The sequence below is a fragment of the Melanostigma gelatinosum genome (assembly GCF_949748355.1).
Source record: "Melanostigma gelatinosum genome assembly, chromosome: 7".
NCBI classification, from domain to species: Eukaryota; Metazoa; Chordata; class Actinopteri; order Perciformes; family Zoarcidae; genus Melanostigma; species Melanostigma gelatinosum.
This window is the reverse complement of record NC_136640.1, coordinates 4765235-4783427: the sequence shown is the minus strand read 5'-3', so window position 1 is coordinate 4783427 and position 18193 is coordinate 4765235. Positions and strand designations below refer to the sequence as shown.

The following is an 18193-nucleotide window of genomic DNA, read 5'->3' as shown; positions in this document are numbered from 1 at the left end:
ATGAAATTATATTTATTCAAATATTTCATAGAAAAATACAGCATTTATTTACACACGCATATATGCACAAAATACATGTTTACGCTACCGGCACACAAAGTGTACACTAATCAATGGCTCACTGCTAATGACTGTCAACATCTGTGGAACATGAAGAAGTAATTCATGTAAAATGAGTATTGGCTCCATTTTTTACAAACAGTGATTCTCCAAAGTCCTCGGCTCCAGTCACAGTGCGAAAGGACTGAACCGTGCGTCGCGTCCTCAGTAGTGATAGACTCTGATCTGGTTGTTGTCGTCCAGGCCCAGCTGGACCAGGCTGCTCTTGGTCGGAGGAGCTCCATAGCGAGTGAACAGAGGTCTGGAAGGCAGAGTTAAAGACCGTGACGGCATTAAAACTGTCTGACGAGTGCCGCTGTGCATTCGGTATGTCAGTTTATAGCAGGTACATTGAGAAGGGGTTGGAATCCAGACGCTGGATTGTGTGCTGTTTTTGGAGATTAAACACAATAACTATATGAATGTGTGTTTGGGTGAGTGTGTGTGTGATAGAAGGATACATGCTGGTGTCCTTCTTGCGCATCTCCAGCCACCTCTTGTTGCTGTCAATCAGCCCCTGCAGCCTCTGGCCGTCCACCTCCGCTGACTTCTGCACGGGCCGCAGGCTGCGACCGTGTTCACTTTAACACACAAAGACACACACACAAGTTCATATGTGTGCAGTCTATAATAAACGTGTTGGTGTATGGGTGGCAGGATACCTAGCAGGAGTGTATGATGAGTAAGCAGAGGTAGACCCCATGGTGCTGGAGGCGATGGGGTCCATGGCTGCTCCTGGAGAACAGAACAAACTGATGAAAACCCTTTTTAACAAATGAATGCTGCTTCACTGAGTCTAAAGCTAAAGGAGGCGTCTGTTGGCATACTGGGGAATATCTGGCTCCATCGGCTGTTGAAGAGGTCCTCGGAGGCCCTCAGCCCACTACTGATGGGGGTGCTGAAGAACGGGGTGGCCGTGGAGCTGCCTTGGGGCGCCCAGTTCCAGTACGGCTCCGAGAGCCTCACAGGTGGAGGCGGAGCTGAGGAGCTGGAGCTCAGGGTGTGCATCTGGTGCAGGACGGAGGCAGAGGCGGAGGAGTGATGTTGAGGCGGAGGAAAGGCGGCGTAAGGTGTGGCGCTCTGCCTCGGCGCCAGTGAACCCAACGCACTCAGGACGGTGTGGAGCTGGCCTGAGATCTGCTGCAGGGACTCCGCTAACTCCTGGACTTTGTCCGGGACGGTGGGATGACCTGATGACACGAGAGAGAGAGAGAGAGAGAGAGAGAGAGAGAGAGAGAGAGAGAGAGAGATATCTAAGTGTAGCTGACATGACAACCTGATAGGAGCAGATGAATATCAGCACTATGGCAATAATAACATTGAATATCTCCGTTTCTTTGGTAATTAAACCTTAATTATGTGTTACCTGTCCTATCTGGCGGGTCCAGAGTGCTGCTGAGGTCAGATTCAGTCACATCAAAAGTCACCTTCCTCTCTCCTGCCAGCCGAGACAGATCCTCAATGAACGGCTGCACAGACAGAACAAGACAACAGAAAGTTAATAATTGTTAAAAATGTAGAATGCATCCTTAAAAAAGCAAACAAAAATAATAGGAACAAAGAGCACAAGAAAACTAGAAATGTGTTGTATTTGTATATTTATTTGTTTGAATCATTATTTCCAGCATCAGCTCCAACTGACGGTGCTGGTTAACCTTAAAGTACAACAGCTCCTCAGAGAAGTACCACTTTAACTGAGTACAGTAAGAGCTCAGACACAGACGGCGGTTTTTTCTCCGGACCTCTTCGGCCATCGAGCTCTCGAGCTGCTGCAGTTGCTCCTCTTTCCTCCGCAGGAGAGTGTTTCCTCTCTGAACCGTCCGCTGCAGCTCCACCACGTGTCTGGCCTCCTGACGGAGCGACAGGAAAGGAAGCAGCATTTATCAACCCCGTCACCTACATGTCGTCACACCATTATTGCTGCAGGAGGTGAATTATGCTCCTCCCTACCTGCTGGAGGGTTCTTATCACCTCCTCAGTCACCCCTCCGTCCTGGTCGGGGTCCTGGGAGGAGCTGGTCTGGGCCGCCCGCAGAGCTGCCTGTCTCTCCATCAGCCGGCTGCTCTCCCTCTCCAGGAAGAGTTTGGCTTTGTGGATGGATGCTCCATGTGAGGAGATGTAGTGTCTGAACCTGGACACAGAGAGGTGTTGGGATGAGGGACGAGGTTTAACGCACACTTGTGAATGTTCTGATCAAGAGTGAGCCAAATTAAGACCACAATCCCCACCTGGTCCCAACATCCAGGACCACGTACTGGTAAATATAAAAAAGTTATGCTTTCACAACCACAAATGTATTCTCAGTTTTCCATCTCTCTCTCTCCCTCCCTCCTTACTCGTCCATGCTGCCGTGGCTGTCAGGTAAAGGGGAGTGCGGCGGGTCGTCCAGGTCTTCCATATGTAGCGATGAGTCTCTCCTGTCACTGGAGGGCGCCGTCACCTCGGCTTTCTCTGCCTTCTTCTTCTCCTGTTTAGGTTCTGGTCTGGAGGAGGCGCTCACTCCTTCGCTGTGTTCCAGTTCACTGATCGGACAAAATAAAAAACAAAATCCCTTTAAAATCTTGCGCAGGAACACTGGAAAGTCATTTGATTGGCTGAAACCGAATAGCATGCGTGAAACTGTACCCGACTCTGCGACTGAGGCGGTCGCATCTCTCCTGCAGCAGCGCCACCTTGCTCTCCAGTCGAGCCTTGTCCTCCTTTGCCCTCCGGCTCTCCTCCCTGGCTTTGTCTCTCTCCTCCCTCAGCCGCTCCGCCTCCTCCTTGGCCTCGCTCCTCTCCTCCCTCGCTCGCTGGAGGAGTTCTCTGGCTTGATGTTTCTCCTCTCTCATCCTCTCCAGCTCCTCCGTCAGCTGGTCCCTCTGCTGGATCAGCCGGGGTAAGGCCTGGACACACACACGCACACGCACACACACACACAGACACACACACACAGACACACACAGACACACACGGGGAAATAGGGGGTTGATCGATGGACGGAGTTGGTGAATGTAATCTCTCTTTTCATGAAGAGAAAGCAGGATGTCCCACCTCTATCTGTCTGTCCACTTCCTCCTCTTCCTCCCCAAGCTTCTTCCTCCTCCTCTTGAGATCTGCCGCCTGATAAGAGACAGAAACCATCAGTCCCTGTGGTTCAGGTCACATGAATAGTACATACAGTATGGGATAGAAGACCTTGGTCTGCAGCATGGCCTCCTGGCTCTTCAGCTCTTTGGCTCTCAGCTCCATCTGATCGGCCAGATCCTCCAGTTCTGACTCCTAACAGAAGAAATGAGACTTATTCACTGGAATAAAGTCTTTATTATCTTAGATCGTGGTGGCTATGGAGGAAGGAGTCAAGGGATTTTTTCGGTTGGATCATTTTAAATTCTAGCGTACGCTTGCTTGTTACTCAAGATTACCGACCGTGACTTTAAATTAAAACAGCCCACATGGTGGATATGAGGACCCATGAGCCATCGGTTTTAGACCTTAAAAGGCGGAGTCAGGTTCGGCCCTGCATCGTCAGTAAATGTGTGTGTCCCTCTGGTCCGTCTGGCCTCACCTTGCGCGTGTGCGTCAGCTGTGTCTTTTGTATCTGTGTGTTGAGCTGCATGCGGAGTTTCTCCAGTTGAACGGCCTGCGAGGCCTGGAGATGCTCTCTTTCCTCCTGCAGAGTAGAAAGCAAGCGCGCCCTCTGAGCAGTCTCCTGGAACACACACACACACACACACACATATTAAATAAAATATGGCACAATATAGAGAGCATGTGATTGTGAAAGGTAAACGCCATCCGACCTCGTCGAGGTATTTCTCTCTGCTGCTGTTCATCTCTCTCCGGTGGTCCTCCCTCAGCTGCTCCAGCTGCCTCTCGTGATCTCGCTGCACTTCCTCCCGCACTTCCTGAAGAACATCGGCCAGCTAGACGGTTGACGGCGAAGGTCAGTTTACAGTTAACAACAAGTTATATTCCAGTGAAATTAAATTCAGAGAAAAGAAATCCACATGATGATGTAATTCTGTACAGAATCTGTGTGTGTGTGTGTGTGTGTGTGTGTGTGTGTGTGTACATGTCCTCTGACCTCTCGCTGGTACCCTGCCAGTTGCTGTTCAGACCGTGGAGTCATGGGTTCCCTCCTCCTCTCCGTGATTTTCACCTTCATACAGACAAAGCAGAGCAAACACAGAGACGGACATATGGACAGATCATTAATCCGAGTCCCTCAGGTCCAACGCCACCAGGTACCCCCAAAACAGAACACAAAGGTCTGGTTCTTGTGGTGTGTCCAGTTATGTCTGATGTTTACATGAACACAACACATTAACAGCCAAAGTGTTTATAGAATGTTGAGTTAGATCCTGTTAATGCCTTTCTTAAACATTTTACTTCCAAAATGGGTTTTAAAAGCATATTTTCTGCAGATTTATAACCCAAAATATGTCGGTAATACGGTTGATGGCACCATCATAACCGATAATTCTTGCTCTTGCAGTCAGGCAGGAAATAAACTAAAACTGAACTGCACTGAAGAGGGTGACAGGAGGGCAAGTCAACAGAACAATAGGAAGTTAGCTTCAGGCTACGTTTTCCAGGTTAATATGCCAAACGTCATGTACGTCAAGAGCTCTTCTTTCTTTCTTGTACTCCAGATTGCTGAATAAAAGTGACCCTTTCAACTAAACTTCACTTATATAGATTTTCAAACAGATGACTGTTCAGCTATTTGTTCGCCTGCGAGTGTTTAGCTTTGTTTGTGTCGAATGAGATATCTCTCATGAGTTATGCAGAGATGTAATCTCATCACACACGCAATGACTAAATGTAAACACTGACATTTATAATGACTAAATGATATTGAAATCGTAAAGCAGGACACAAGAAGATCCGCTTCACCTCGTGTTTCAGGGAGCTCAGTTTCTCCTCCCTCTCTCCCTGGAGTCTCCTCTTCTCCGCCTGAAGCTCCTCCTCTGACTCCGCCTTCAGGCGTTCAGAGTCCTGCCTCTTCTGGGCCTCCAGTCGGCCGCGCTCCGCCGCTCGCTCCTCCTCCAGAGCGATGCGCAGCTCCTTCAGCAGGACCTCGCTCTCCCCCCTGAGCACACGACGCAACTGATTTGAGATCGGTTGATTTGCAAGATTCATGTTCTATAAAGCGGGAGAATTTGTTGCCATTGATTTGGAAAGTCTGCAATGCAGATTCCGCCTCACGTTGTTTCCTGCACATTTGTTTTCTTTGTTTCTGACCTGAGTTGGTGTTGCTGCCGCTTCCTCTCTTGCTGAGCGGACTCTCTGAGCTCCTCCAGCGTCCTCTCTGACTCCTCATTCAGCTTGGCCTCCTCCTCTCTCCTCTTAGACAGGAGACGCTGCTGCACAGCCCTGTGGATTCATGGTTCAAGACATTGTTCATGTTTTATCAGTAAATGTAAATGCATGTTTCACTTTCCATGCCCACCTCAGTCTTTCCTCGCTCTCCTCCTTCAGCTTCCTCTCCTCCTCCTCTTCTCTCCTCAGCTCCTCTTGGAGGAGAAGCATTCTACTCGTCTTCTCCTTCATCACGTGCTCCCTCTCCTCCTCCACACCTCGATCTGCCTCCCTCCTCTCCCTCTCCTCCTTCCTCTCTCTCAGACTCCTCTCCTCTCTTTCTGCCCTCTCCCTCTCCTCCTTCCTCTCTCTCAGACTCCTCTCCTCTCTTTCTGCCCTCTCCCTCTCCTCCTTCCTCTCTCTCAGACTCCTCTCCTCTCTTTCTGCCCTCTCCCTCTCCTCCTTCCTCTCTCTCAGACTCCTCTCCTCTCTTTCTGCTCCCTCCCTCTCCTCCTTCCTCTCTCTCAGACTCCTCTCCTCTCTCTCTGCTCTCTCCCTCTCCTCCTTCCTCTCCCTCAGACTCCTTTCCTCTCTCTCTGCCCTCCTCCTCTCCTCTTCCTCCCTCTCTATCTTCTCTCTGTCTCTCTGGATTCTCCAGCTTGGCTCTTCTCCCGGTGAGTCCTCTTGGTTTTGTAAGCGGAGTTCAGCGTCTCCGAGTCGGGTTCTGGAGGTGCAGACCAGCCGCCCTCTGGAGGTCTCAGGCCTTTGCAGCCCCGGTGACGTGCCGAGGCTTTCGGTTTTCGGACGGAGCCCGATATCTTGCTCTGAACGGGACGGGCTTGAGAGAGAGGGCGAAGGGCTGGACTGGTGGAGGACGAGTCGGTCAACTTTCAGAGCCGGAGGGGCGTCTTTACCAGCAGCCTGTAAATGCCTTAAGAGGGAGAAAGGTGTCATACGAATACTACGGCTAAATAAAGTAGAAAATAACAAATAGGATTGCATGCAACTTTCCGTTGTATTTATTAATGGACAAAACTTTAATACTTCTTGAATGTCCATGCCCTTCTTTTGACAATGTAGCTCACCAAAATAAATGTAATAGTTGGGACTTTTACAAAGAATATTTTGGCTCCTGACCATTTTCACAATTGACGATTTCAAAGCTGAACGTTAAAACGAATGAATTTGTGTTGGAAAAATGAACTTCCAACTCCTTTGCAACGTATTCGGAGCACAGCAGCGGTTTTCCAGGAACAATATCAAAACAACAACAAACCTCTTGGCAGCCTCCGCCTTCTTCGTCTTTGCCCCTCCTCCACTCTCCTCTTCCTCTTTGGTGTCCTCTTTGTCGTCTCCCTTCAGTGGACTCACAGTGCCGGAGAGGTCGTTGATGTCTCGCAGCTTCTCCGACAGCTGCGGGATACAGAAACAGGTTGACGATAAATAGTTTGAAACGAACGAATGGTGGTGAATAAGTATCGCACCGCACGATCAGAGTACCTTGACGTTGATGGCGGAGGAAGCCTCCTCGATGTTCTCGCTGGCCTCGGACTCCTGCAACAACACACAGAGACACACTCAACGACGAGGCAGCGGCTTCTGAATGAAGCATGCTGTGTTTTCCAAAGAGACTAAGAAACACACACACGGGCAGGCTAGCGTACGTCAAAAGCAGCGTACACGCAAACACAAACAAGGCCGACGAGCCTACGGTGAAATCAGACGGTCTGTGATCGAAAGCAAGCAGACTCTGAAAAAGGGTGGAGAACATGGCGGGAGATGAGAGTCCTGTGTCGACAACCAAAACTACTAAGCATGTGCCCAAAGAACTGCACTGTGGACGGGAAAAGGGGGATCAGAACGTTCCAGTCCTCAGGGGCTCAGATGATACTCCACTGAGGACCTTCAGGCTGGGAGCCCCTAAGGCAGTGGAGTTGGATTCTGGGAGCTACATGCACCCGCTTGCAGAGGGTCGGGTAGTGAATGTATGGGGAGGAGGGGAGGAGAGGGGGGGGGTGTATGCACACACAGAGAGGCAACACCGAAACCCTACCTCTGCAGGAAGAGGGCATTTTTTTGTCACATTCTCCGTCTTGCCAGCGAGAGTTTTTCTCTTTCGGTCAAGTGTTTTACGGTCACTCTGCATCGTCTTCCCGCTTAGCTTGGCTGGTCGGACCCGAGTCCCCAAAACCTCCACGGCCTCCTGCTCACTCTCAGATGCATTCTGGGGCTTTCGGGCATCCGATTGGTCGTCTCCCTCCAGTCCCTCCCCCTCGGTTTCTCCTCCTTCGCTCTGTACACGTCTCTCTAACACCTCCTCATCGCTCTCTGTATGTCTGCTCTGGCTCAGGGAGCATCTCTCTAAAGCCTCGTCGTTTCCACCCGCCTCTTCCTCCTTTTCCTTCTCTTTCTCGGTATTTATCTCCACCTCCTCTTCCTCGCTCTCATTCGGCCCTTCTTCTTCATCTACGCTTCCCTCTAGCTCCCCTCCACCGTGATCACTTTTAAAACTTTTCTCTACAACTTCATCACTACTTTCCTCAAATTCCTGTTTTTCTCCTTCCGCTCCCACCTCTTCCTTCTCCTCTTCCTCCATTGAACTATCCGCTGCCTCGTCACGCTCCACATTCTCTCCTCTGTCTCTGGTCTCATGCCGCTGGCTTCCAGCACAACTTTCCCCACCGTCATCTATCTCTTCATCACCGCCTTCACAGCATTCCTCCTCTACCTCGTCGCTCTCTACTTCCTCCTCCTCCTCCTTGCTTTCTATACACCTTTTACTTCCTCTCTGCTCGTCCTCCATCTCTTTGCTTTTTCTCCCATCTGCCTCCTTGTCTTGCGCCTCTCCATCTTCCATCTCCTTTCCTTCCTCTCCTTTCCCCTCCGTCCCTCCCTCATCTGCTTCCCCTCCTCCTTCATCCTCTCCCTTCTCTCTCTGATGATCCTCGTCGTCCTCCTCCTCCACCTCATTTAACTCCTCTGCTACCCTCCGTCTAGCGCGTGGAGGGCGTGCCCCCTCCTCACTGACGTGGTTTCTGCGTCCCGCCAGTGAGGACAGGTGGAGGTGGCGTCCCCTCAGAGAGTCCTTGGTGGAGGGGAATAGGAAGGAGAGTCCATCCGTCGCAGACAGAGACACAAGGGAGAGAAAGGACGGAGGAGGGCAGGTGAGGGAAGGAGGCAGACAAAAGTTGTGACGAAAGGGAAGATGATCTGAACACAACTGCATGCAAAACAGACTGTTCGTGCATTGAGCAGGGACAAAATGAGTGACGTGAGACAACCAACACAAAAGACATAAAGATGGGAAATAAAAACATGCATTTCTGAAAAGGACAACAGACAAGTTCTCTCTCACACTCAAATACAGACACACAGACAGGAGCAGGTCTGTTTGATAAACAGACTTTTTTGTTTCAGAGGTTCATCTCTGAAAAACCCACAATAGAAGAAATCACCGAATCAATACGCATTAGTTCTGCTGGATCATTGCGTCATTTTAGAACAAAGACTAAATGCATTAGCAACCTCCATTAGTAGGTAATGTAAAATAAATTTAGATTCATAAATTAGGACTGAATTTTCTTAGAATCCAATTGAGTTGAACTTCCAACGGGGACAAATAGAATAGATGTATTCATTGTTTTGATGTGCTCCTAATCTACAGTCTCAGACAGCAAAGCAGTAACAGTGACAGTAGGAGGACAGCAGGACCAAGAGGAAGACACAGTGACAGCCGTGGCCGTAGGACAGATCCCATGCACAGAGAATGTGTGGAAACAATACGTCCTGGACCAAACTTCAAAACAAGATGTAGTATCTTTAACATAAAAACATGTGTGTGTGTGTGCGTGTGTTTCTACCTGTTGGGACGGTGGTTCGGGGCTGTGATCTCCAGATAAGGCCAAGTCCTGCAGTTCTGGCTCTGTCCTCTCCTCAGCTGGAGCGCCACCACTGGCTTCACTGTCCTAGAGCGAGCACACGCGAGCGCACAGACAGACACACAGACACAGACACACACACACACACACACACACACACACACACACACAAAACTTTCCACACAGGAACTGATAAGCCATTCAATAAGAAGAAGACATTTTCCTCTTATTTGAAGATCTATTCTAAGAAGATGTGGAATAGAATCAATGCTGTTCAAAGCATATGATGCTGTCTACCTCGTACTGCAGGCCTCCTCCGAGGGCATCCAGGTCCAGATGAAGGTTCTTCAATAATCGGTCTGAACCACTCGGCTGAAAAAGTGACAATGTCTGGTTTGATGGGGACGTAAAAGTATACATTTGAGAGCCACAGGCAGCTAAAACAACAACTTTCATCATCTTGCACTTGTCTTTTCATTGTCTTGCACCTCGTTTTCTGAGATTTTCTCATCATCATCATCATCATCAAAGCCAGGCAGAGTGAGAGACACCCTCTCCTCCTGCCTCATGCCCAAAACACTAGTTGCTCCACTGCTCCGGGGGCCCTGTTCAGAGAAAGACATTCATGAAAGAATGATGTACAGTGTGATGGTTTGGGAGAGGCTAACAATTCAAAAGTATATCCTCTGTGTACCCCGAGGGATGTCTTTAGGGGCTCCAGGCCCCCAGAGCTACCGAGGGACCGCCGGAGAGCAGGAGCAGAGCCGGGCAACGGTCCTAGTCCAGGAGCATCCAGACCTCTCAGAGGAGCCAGGCTGCCCAGCGGGGAGGGGAGGGGTCCCAGGGCGGAACTCAGCGGCTGAAGAGGAAAAAAAGTGTGAGAAGTAAGCCACGAGACCAAGAATGTTCAGACATCAGAAACGCTTCAACAAAGTTGATTAGGGATCTCCGACCCATCATTCAATGATAATAATGATTTAAAAATATGTCTGATTGCATCGTGTAAAAATATAACAACCACTCACTCCAGGAGTCTTGAGCGGCTCCTTCTTCTTCTTCTTCTTCTTCTTCTTCTCCTCCTTCTTCTTCCTCTTGTCCTTCTTCACCCCTGCGCCTCCTCCGGCGGCCGTGAGCTGGGCGCGCTCACGCTCCTGGACCACCAGGCGGCGGTAGTGCTCGTCGCAGGGGTGATCCCAGGTGGACTGGCCCGAGGAGAAGTTGAAATAATAGATGTCCCCCGTCACGTCCTGGCTGTGTGGGAGGAAAGGTGGGAGAAGGTCACTTGAGGTGTATTTTAGTTGACTTAATGATTATTTTTAGCCTCTCATTCGACAGCAGCACACACAGCAGAAATGGTGGAGCAATAGGCCCAACAGTGGCTTATATTATAGAGAAGAAAAGGTTCAGATGCTGTCTGTTCATTCATCAATATAATACAAACCCTTCACACTATATCTTTAATTGATCAAATCCAGCATCTACCTGACATTGCTGTTCGAAGTGTGTTGTAATGTAAGAGGCATTATATTAGACACTTTCGATGAAGCGGACAAGAAGTTGAAGCAAGACACGGTCGCTCTGCAGCTCCACCTTCAGGTGTCAAGAACAGACTTCCACCCTTGACTAGTTGCACGGACAACTACACAACTACACAACTACATAACTACATAACTACACATCTACATAAGTGTCAAACACACTGATCAATCGAGCTTGCTGCTGAGGCCGCTTGTATCTCTCGAGCAACAGAAACCCGGAGTAAGACCGTAACACTACATCCTCCACAGTAAATATGATTTCATTAGACATCCTGTGCAGCCTCTTTAAAGGTTGTTCTCTGTGGGGGGGGGGGGGCATGCTCCCAGGGCTCCTCTTACTTACCAAGGCTTCCACTCGGCGGGCAGAGGGGCCACGATGCCCTCCCTGGCCAGCCACAGGAGCTCCGGCTCATGTTCTGGATCAATGCCGATCTCTCTCGCGTACTCCTGGATCTCTGGATGAGAGAAAGAGTGATGAAGATGAATGTAAGTCTAGTACATTATACAGCATCTAGTAAGTTTACCGATTCATTGAGGCTCAGTGACCCCCCCAGACATAGACCGAAATGATAGTTTATGAGGGGAAACAAATCCAATATATTGATATTGAATAAATAATAACATAGAATAATAATAGTTTTTATTTGTATAGCACTTTTCAAGCCGGTAGCACAACGTGATAAAATAAAAGCACACAATTAAAAGACTGTATATTATCTCTCATCAATAATCAACATCAATCAAGATGAGGATTTCACACCTGCCACCAAATGAGGTGCTAGTAAATATCAACTGTGATGTAATCTACAGAGCGTCAATCCTATCCATAAAGGTAGATTACACCCAGGTGAATATTAACCTTGTTCAGAGGGCGCGTAGCTCTCATCGTAGTCCTCTTCAAGGATCAGCTGGTCTCCTATGAGAGCAGCTGCAGTCATGGCTACTGCTGAGAAATACACAAAACCAGTTCAATGGCACGAGAAAGGGAGATATTCTGTGTATATCTATTATATATATCTATTATATATATATATCTATATATATATAGATATATATAGATATATATATATCTATATATATATATATTTGTATAGCATGTAATTCAGAGGCAGGCGACGTCACAAGGCTGCCAGTCTCGCTCGAAAGCCTCATGTCTTCACTTATCAGAATCAGAATCGTTTATTGCCAAGGAAGTTTTCACCTGCAAGGAATTTGTCGTGGCGGAAGGTGCATAACATTCAACAATAAACAATAACATTTAACTATCAAAATAACACTTAACTATCAAATAACATTTAACTATCAAAAGCAGTCAGCACAGTGCAGGAAATATAAACATATTTGAAATGTACAATAAGATATGGAATATAGGATATGGAAGACTATAGAATATAGGATATTAGAAGACACAAAGAGAGAGAGAAGAGTTCTTTCTGCGGGTAAACTGAAGCGGTTTACCTCGCTATCAAGCTCAGTTAACAACATCAACACACCGACTTCTTGAAGCTAGCTAGAGTTGGACAAAGGGAGAGCTTATTACGTATCTTAAGCCTGTAAAAAAACAGTGAAGACACATTCACATCTCGACGAACCAAAAATATCCACGTGAAATGGTTAGTAACAGTAACAGTAACGTTAATGACAGCTAGGAAGGAGGAATGAGCTAAGCTAATTAAGCTAGCCTCTTAGCTAACTAGCTCCTAGCTACTTGACGCTAGCTCAGCCAGCTAAGTTAGCTGGAGAACAGCTCATTGGTGATACGTGATTTACCTTCTACACTTTTACTCGTTTTCTCATGAGCCTCTGTGGGAGTATCGAGTAGTTGTCAGTAGTTTAACACAGACATTGTGTACGCAGAGGGGAGAAAGATGCTAAAGGTACAGCAGCAGTAACAACAACATCTCTAAGGACGCTTCGCCCGTTTCCTGTTGACGATGGATACGTGTCTCTGATTGGCTGAGTCACATGAGGCGTTCAGGTGCCCTCGTAAAAGTCGGGGCGAAATCTAATTTTTAACAAATTTTTATTTGATTTTAAAATATCTTCCAACCGTTGTTATCCACCAGGACTAGAGAGACATTTTGACTGACTGCTTTTTATTAATGTACCAATATGAATGCATACAAAATAGAGATCCTTCGCGATCCTTCGCGACCCTTCTCAAATTTACCGGCAGTTTGTCCCTCAGGTGGCTCTGGCAAGAAATGGATCTCTCCCTTTTTTGACCTCTTGAATAGCTTGAACTGGACATTCTTGATATCTGGAAACAGAAAAAATTAAATGAATTGCATGTTTAGTGAAAAAAGCAAATATATGCATTCAACACAAATATAACATTTATTTCCTTTATGATTAAATTATCAATCTTTACAATTTCAAAATACTGAAAACAAAAACAGGGATCAAGTGATTTTGAAGCAAACATCCTCTAGATTACAAAAAAAGGATAAACCGATTCATACATCTAATTTTCAAATACACTTATTCAGTTTATTGAGTTAGCTAAATCATGTGCAGTATAATAATAGCCCTGCAAGAGTTTCAAACTAGATGATGGTTAAAATATTCAGTTTTAGCTTTGTTTTGTTATAAGTGAGACAATAGATTGTGATGTTGAAATGTATTACATTTACTTGTAGAGAGTACGAGAACCGCCTCTCAATATAATCCAATTCAACAGCGCAAGTCTCAGGAATGAGTAAAGGAAGTCTCTGAAACCCTCCAACCTGTCAAAGATTACTAGAATTGTCAGGTACATAGTCTCCCTCCGCAGGTGGCAATAGTCCTTCTTGTTTACCATAAAATGCCTGTATTTTCATTGGAATTTCACCATATGAATTATCTGCAGTGTTTAACCAGTAGATTATGTCTAAACTTCAACCTGGCCATGGTTTAAAAAAGACAGTTTCCTTAAAACTCAAACATTGCAGCAAATATTTTATTTCATCCCCCCCCCCTCCCGCCGTTTGTCTCCATTGTTTTTTTAACTGATAACTTCAAAAAACAAGTTCAATCAAAACTTACAAATCTCAAAAAGTCAACACAATGAATTACTGTAAGTTTAATGTTCAAGAACTTGAACAGTCGAGTTAAAAATGTAAAATGTGTCAGAGCTCTTTGAGTTAAAGAGAAGTAAGTGGACATAACTAAACAGGGCTGTGCTGTTTTACAGTGTACCATATTTGCCAAACACTGGCTTGGTTTGAAATCCAATATAAATCACTTCAACATTCACCATCTTAACTTTTCCACTATGTCTTTCTTGAGGTCAGAGGTCTGTAGGCAGCACCTGGTACTGTTGTCATGTCTCCCTCATATTAAAGAGGAAGCATTTTCTCTCTTGTGTTGAAACCAATGCCCCTTTTTCTTAAATTCACTATCGCAAAACACCAGAGCTTAATGGAGGAAATCAGCTCCATGTAGATGTTGCTAAACTATTTGGAGGAGACAGTTATTCTTTAAAATGCACATATAAATCCACATTTTAACACTACAATGTTTTATTGTGACTTGCCGTTCAAATACTACTATTTGTGTTGAAACAGCTTAGTAGGAGTGATCGTGTTCTTACAAAGGGAGAAGGTGATGTGTTCCGCATGTGTCTTTGCGTAAGGTTCCCTGCGGTGGAACAAATGGTGCTTTCTGTCCCAAAAGCCTCTCATCCACAGCTGGGGGCTGCATTAACACCGTGCTGCTAAATGACGCATTTCTCTCGTCTCTGAAGGGGTGTGAGCTCATGTTGCTGTCACCCTTCTCATTGCAACACATTGTTGGCTGTTGTTTACTAAAAAGGATACAATTATAACACGTTTCCTGGCCACCAACTTCCAGATGTTTTTCTGAATAAAACTGTCTGGTGTTGTATGAGCACAGCAGGATTAAAGCTTCAAAGTGATAACTCTATTGTAGTTTGACTCCTGTCCTGTCTCTTGACCCAAACTTTCAACCACAAGAGGGCAGACGAGGGGGGAATGGATGCAACGTGGTTCACTTGGCAAGAAGTGTTTAGTCCACCTCTGTGTCATATAGAAGCTGCGGTGATGGACTGAATTGAGTAAATTATTCTAACCCTCTGGCTTAATATGGTTCCTTCCTTCTCACATATTGGTTTCTCACTTATTAGACGTGCTTCTTTTTGGTTTACAGTACTATTAATTATTAATTAAAACATGCAATGGATTCAGGTAAAATGGCTTTCCTTCCCATTCTGTGTTTGTCTAAAGTGTGGGCGGTTTGGTTCTAATAACAGGGTGAACGGCCTCGACATCTTGGGCAATGGTAGCTTTCACATTACAAACAGGCCTTGAAACACCTGTCCAAACACAGCATATTCCACAATCCTAATGTGAGATTGCAGTGTGTATTTCTTTTTCTCTTAGCACCCCAAAAATGTCTCATGCGGTGTGTGTTTCATTTTGTGAATGAGCTCTATCTTTTTTAAATGTGAAAATTTCAACTCTTTTTTTGTGCTGTTGGTGGTTGATGTTGCATCTCCGCTGTTGAGCAATTCAACATTTAAAAGCATCGTCAGCAATTTCAGGAGATTTCATTTCAAGTTGAGAGAAGCGACGCGACCGGCCGGATGTGTTCACCACCAACTGACGGCTTCTACACATTGTTTAGCCACCGCGTATAAAACCAGTAGTGATAAATGTAGTGAAGTAAAAAAGTACATATTTATATCGAATGAATTGTGCACTTACGGTACAATATCAAGTACAGTTCCAGTACCTTTAAATTGCTTTTCACCTCTATGAAAGACTCTGCCACGATTCATATCATTGCCTTTTATGGCCGTGTCCTTCTTGAGGGGACATGAGCAGTACGTTCTGTTACCCGCAGTAAAGAATTACCCTTTTCATCATGTAAAGACTAAATTGCTGTTGCATCATCTTTCAGAAGTGCAGTGCTTCACCTGAGCACATGTTCCCTATTATGCAGGCCCTGACACTTTAACTGTGCACTTTAATAACGCAGCATTATCTTCGGATCGGTCTTGAGAGCAGCAAATGGCTACAGAGGCTCATAAAAGGAGAAGATAAAGTTCCCTATCGCCGGTCAGAGCAACATCTCACTGCACGTTGGTTTGTGTGTCCTCATTATTCTCCGACTACCCGAGCGTTTGTCAGTATTTGTGAGAGTTTGTGGATTGTTGTATCATTAAACAGTATTCCTCAGTGACTGTATGTCACCTTAATGATTTAGGTTATCTGAGTTCAGGGCGGTTTTTTTATTGCTTGTCAAAGCTGTACAACCCGCAGGGCGATGCAACCTACAGTCACTCTCTGCGACCAGGGCGCCGGTCCAAATATCTGTGTTAAAGCAGAAGCGACCTCAACAGATGTGACATTGCAAAACCACTTCACAACAGTTAGGCAGACTTGGGTATAGCAAGCTGAAGCGGCGTGTGTGTGTGTTGGAGAGAAACGAGAGCGAGAGACAGAGCTCCAAACTGTTGCTTACAGCTGAGATAACCTCCCCTGCTGGTCTGAGAACAGTGCTCCATCATGGAGGCAGCTGGAACAATGACGTGACCTCTGAACCTCAGCTAGGGCCTGATCAAATGGGGTGGATTTTCTGATAAAATATTTATCAGCTCCGGGCCATTACGGCACATCTGTTGACGGTCACCTTAAAACTGGCCGTTGATCATCAACAAAGAAGATCCTTTTTCTTAGTAGAGCATCAATTTATTCAAACACGAGTGTCGTGCTGGAAATCAGTCGGCTTCATGTAACGGTTGCGTAATAGCAAAATTTCAGCGTTCAAAGACTCACGCAAAGCGGGTATGGAATTCTTTTGCACCACAGTTGCCATTAAGATCCTTTGTGATTGCGTCCCAGATATTTGTCAGTGAATCCCTTTATCTTTTAGATCACCCATGATAAACTTCTTCTTTTCGCTCACTTTTGCCCCCTATTCAATGTTCTTGTTGCTTGACGTATCAGGAAACATGCAACCTTAGCAATGATCTTGCCAGCTCGGCGTTCAGACTTTGTATTGATACCAATTACGACAGCGGTGAACTCAATAGATTACTCCGCGTGGATGCTGGATCGTGGTGCAATGCAAGCAGTCTCAAAGGTTGCTGTTCCAGATAAGAGTAATTCCTCTGTTTCAGTCCTGGTCAGCAGGATCTCTTCAGCCTTTTTTACTGTCCTTGCTGTGGATGATTATTTTCATTGTCAATCGCTTTTTTTTCAACTGCTTATTTAGTTTGAAAATGTCAGAAAATAGTGAAATATGCCCCTCACTATTCCCAGAGAGCGATGGTTCCAAACTATGCATGTCCTTGCTCGTCTGTTCTAGGTTGCTTTGCTAAATACAGCACTCTTCGGCAAGAAGAAATTCAGGCGTACTTCAAAGCTTCCATTGTCACATTTCCAAATTGTCTGCTGCCTTTGCATTCGCAGTTGATGTCAGACAAATGGCCAGAGCTGACAACGTCAGTCTGAATCTAGCATGCGTTGATGTGGCCTGTGTAGGCGACGGCCTTATCGCCCCTCTGTCTTCACGGCCACGTCAAGTTGTCCATAAAAGTGTAAAGTGAATGAGGGGGTGAGGGTCGAGATAAACGCCACGGTGTCAAATGATACATAACAAAGGGAAATGGACTTAGGGAAAGATAAAGAAGGATCAAATGGGATTTGTTTTTCAAAGAGACATTGAGGAGATACACGGTGAAACCATAAAAAAGGGAACCTGGACGTCTGTTTCGTGGTTTACACTCAAAAAACCTACACAAATGCAATAAAATCCAAGAAATCAACTCTGCAACAAATGCAGGAGATTAATCATCATCATTCATGTGTAAAGCTGCTTCAAACTGGAATGCATTGCCTTCACCATAACATACGACCTTTAACATACTTTCACATGTTTAAAAATGGGTTTCATATGATGATATGAAACAATACACGCCATAAAGTGGTTGCATCGTTGATGATTTTTGTTTTGTTTTTCGTCTTTCCTAAAACTTAAATGTCTTTGTTTCGTTTCTTGTTACTCATTTCCGTTTGTATTGTACGTCAGGAATCCCTCACTATTCTTTTATGGTTGAGACTCCTGAAAAATACACGTTCCAAAACAAATGCAATGAAACCCAACCAAACAGACCTGCAATGAATGCAGTGAATGAATGTTCACGCTTTTGTTGAACCCGTGGCACATGAAGCGTCCCAATACGACCGAATGTAGCCCATTTTAATCCACCACCTATGTGTACCTTCTGATAATCTGAGGTACATATTCATCCTGAACAAAAAGCCTACAACAGCATTCTCCCAGCATGCTGTCTGGTAATAATGGTAATAAGCAAGTACTATTGATGATTATCTGGCACTGTGTTCTGTGCATTCTGATATTTCCAGATCAAAAGCATTATTGGTTTGTAGC

At 45.9% G+C, this 18193-nt stretch overlaps 1 protein-coding gene across 1 annotated transcript; it reads right to left on the bottom strand.

The window, feature by feature from the left end:
* Positions 1-15: 15 nt before the first annotated feature.
* cep164 (centrosomal protein 164) lies at positions 16-11740 on the bottom strand. Its single transcript, XM_079271550.1, has 29 exons — positions 11658-11740; positions 11142-11253; positions 10286-10511; positions 9955-10119; positions 9749-9865; positions 9558-9632; positions 9243-9347; positions 8348-8467; positions 7436-8209; positions 6883-6936; positions 6659-6795; positions 5896-6313; positions 5534-5661; positions 5326-5457; positions 4978-5173; positions 4166-4240; positions 3882-4004; positions 3647-3790; positions 3277-3360; positions 3133-3201; positions 2725-2984; positions 2436-2621; positions 2050-2230; positions 1842-1949; positions 1466-1568; positions 927-1289; positions 762-834; positions 561-680; positions 16-361 (listed from the first exon to the last, which is right to left on the bottom strand). The coding sequence occupies exons 1-29, from the start codon at positions 11734-11736 to the stop codon at positions 265-267; spliced, it is 4824 nt and encodes a 1607-aa protein (XP_079127676.1). The 5' UTR covers positions 11737-11740; the 3' UTR covers positions 16-264.
* Positions 11741-18193: the final 6453 nt, after the last annotated feature.

Excerpts from the sequence above, each read along its gene's own strand:
- cep164 (XM_079271550.1), bottom strand. The coding sequence starts at position 11,736 with ATGACTGCAGCTGCTCTCATAGGAGACCAGCTGATCCTTGAAGAGGAC. Across the intron at positions 9,348-9,557 it reads GAGGAGGCCTGCAGTACGAG|GACAGTGAAGCCAGTGGTGG; the intron begins GTAGACAGCATC and ends TGCTCGCTCTAG. Across the intron at positions 2,985-3,132 it reads AAGTGGACAGACAGATAGAG|GCCTTACCCCGGCTGATCCA; the intron begins GTGGGACATCCT and ends GTGTGTGTCCAG.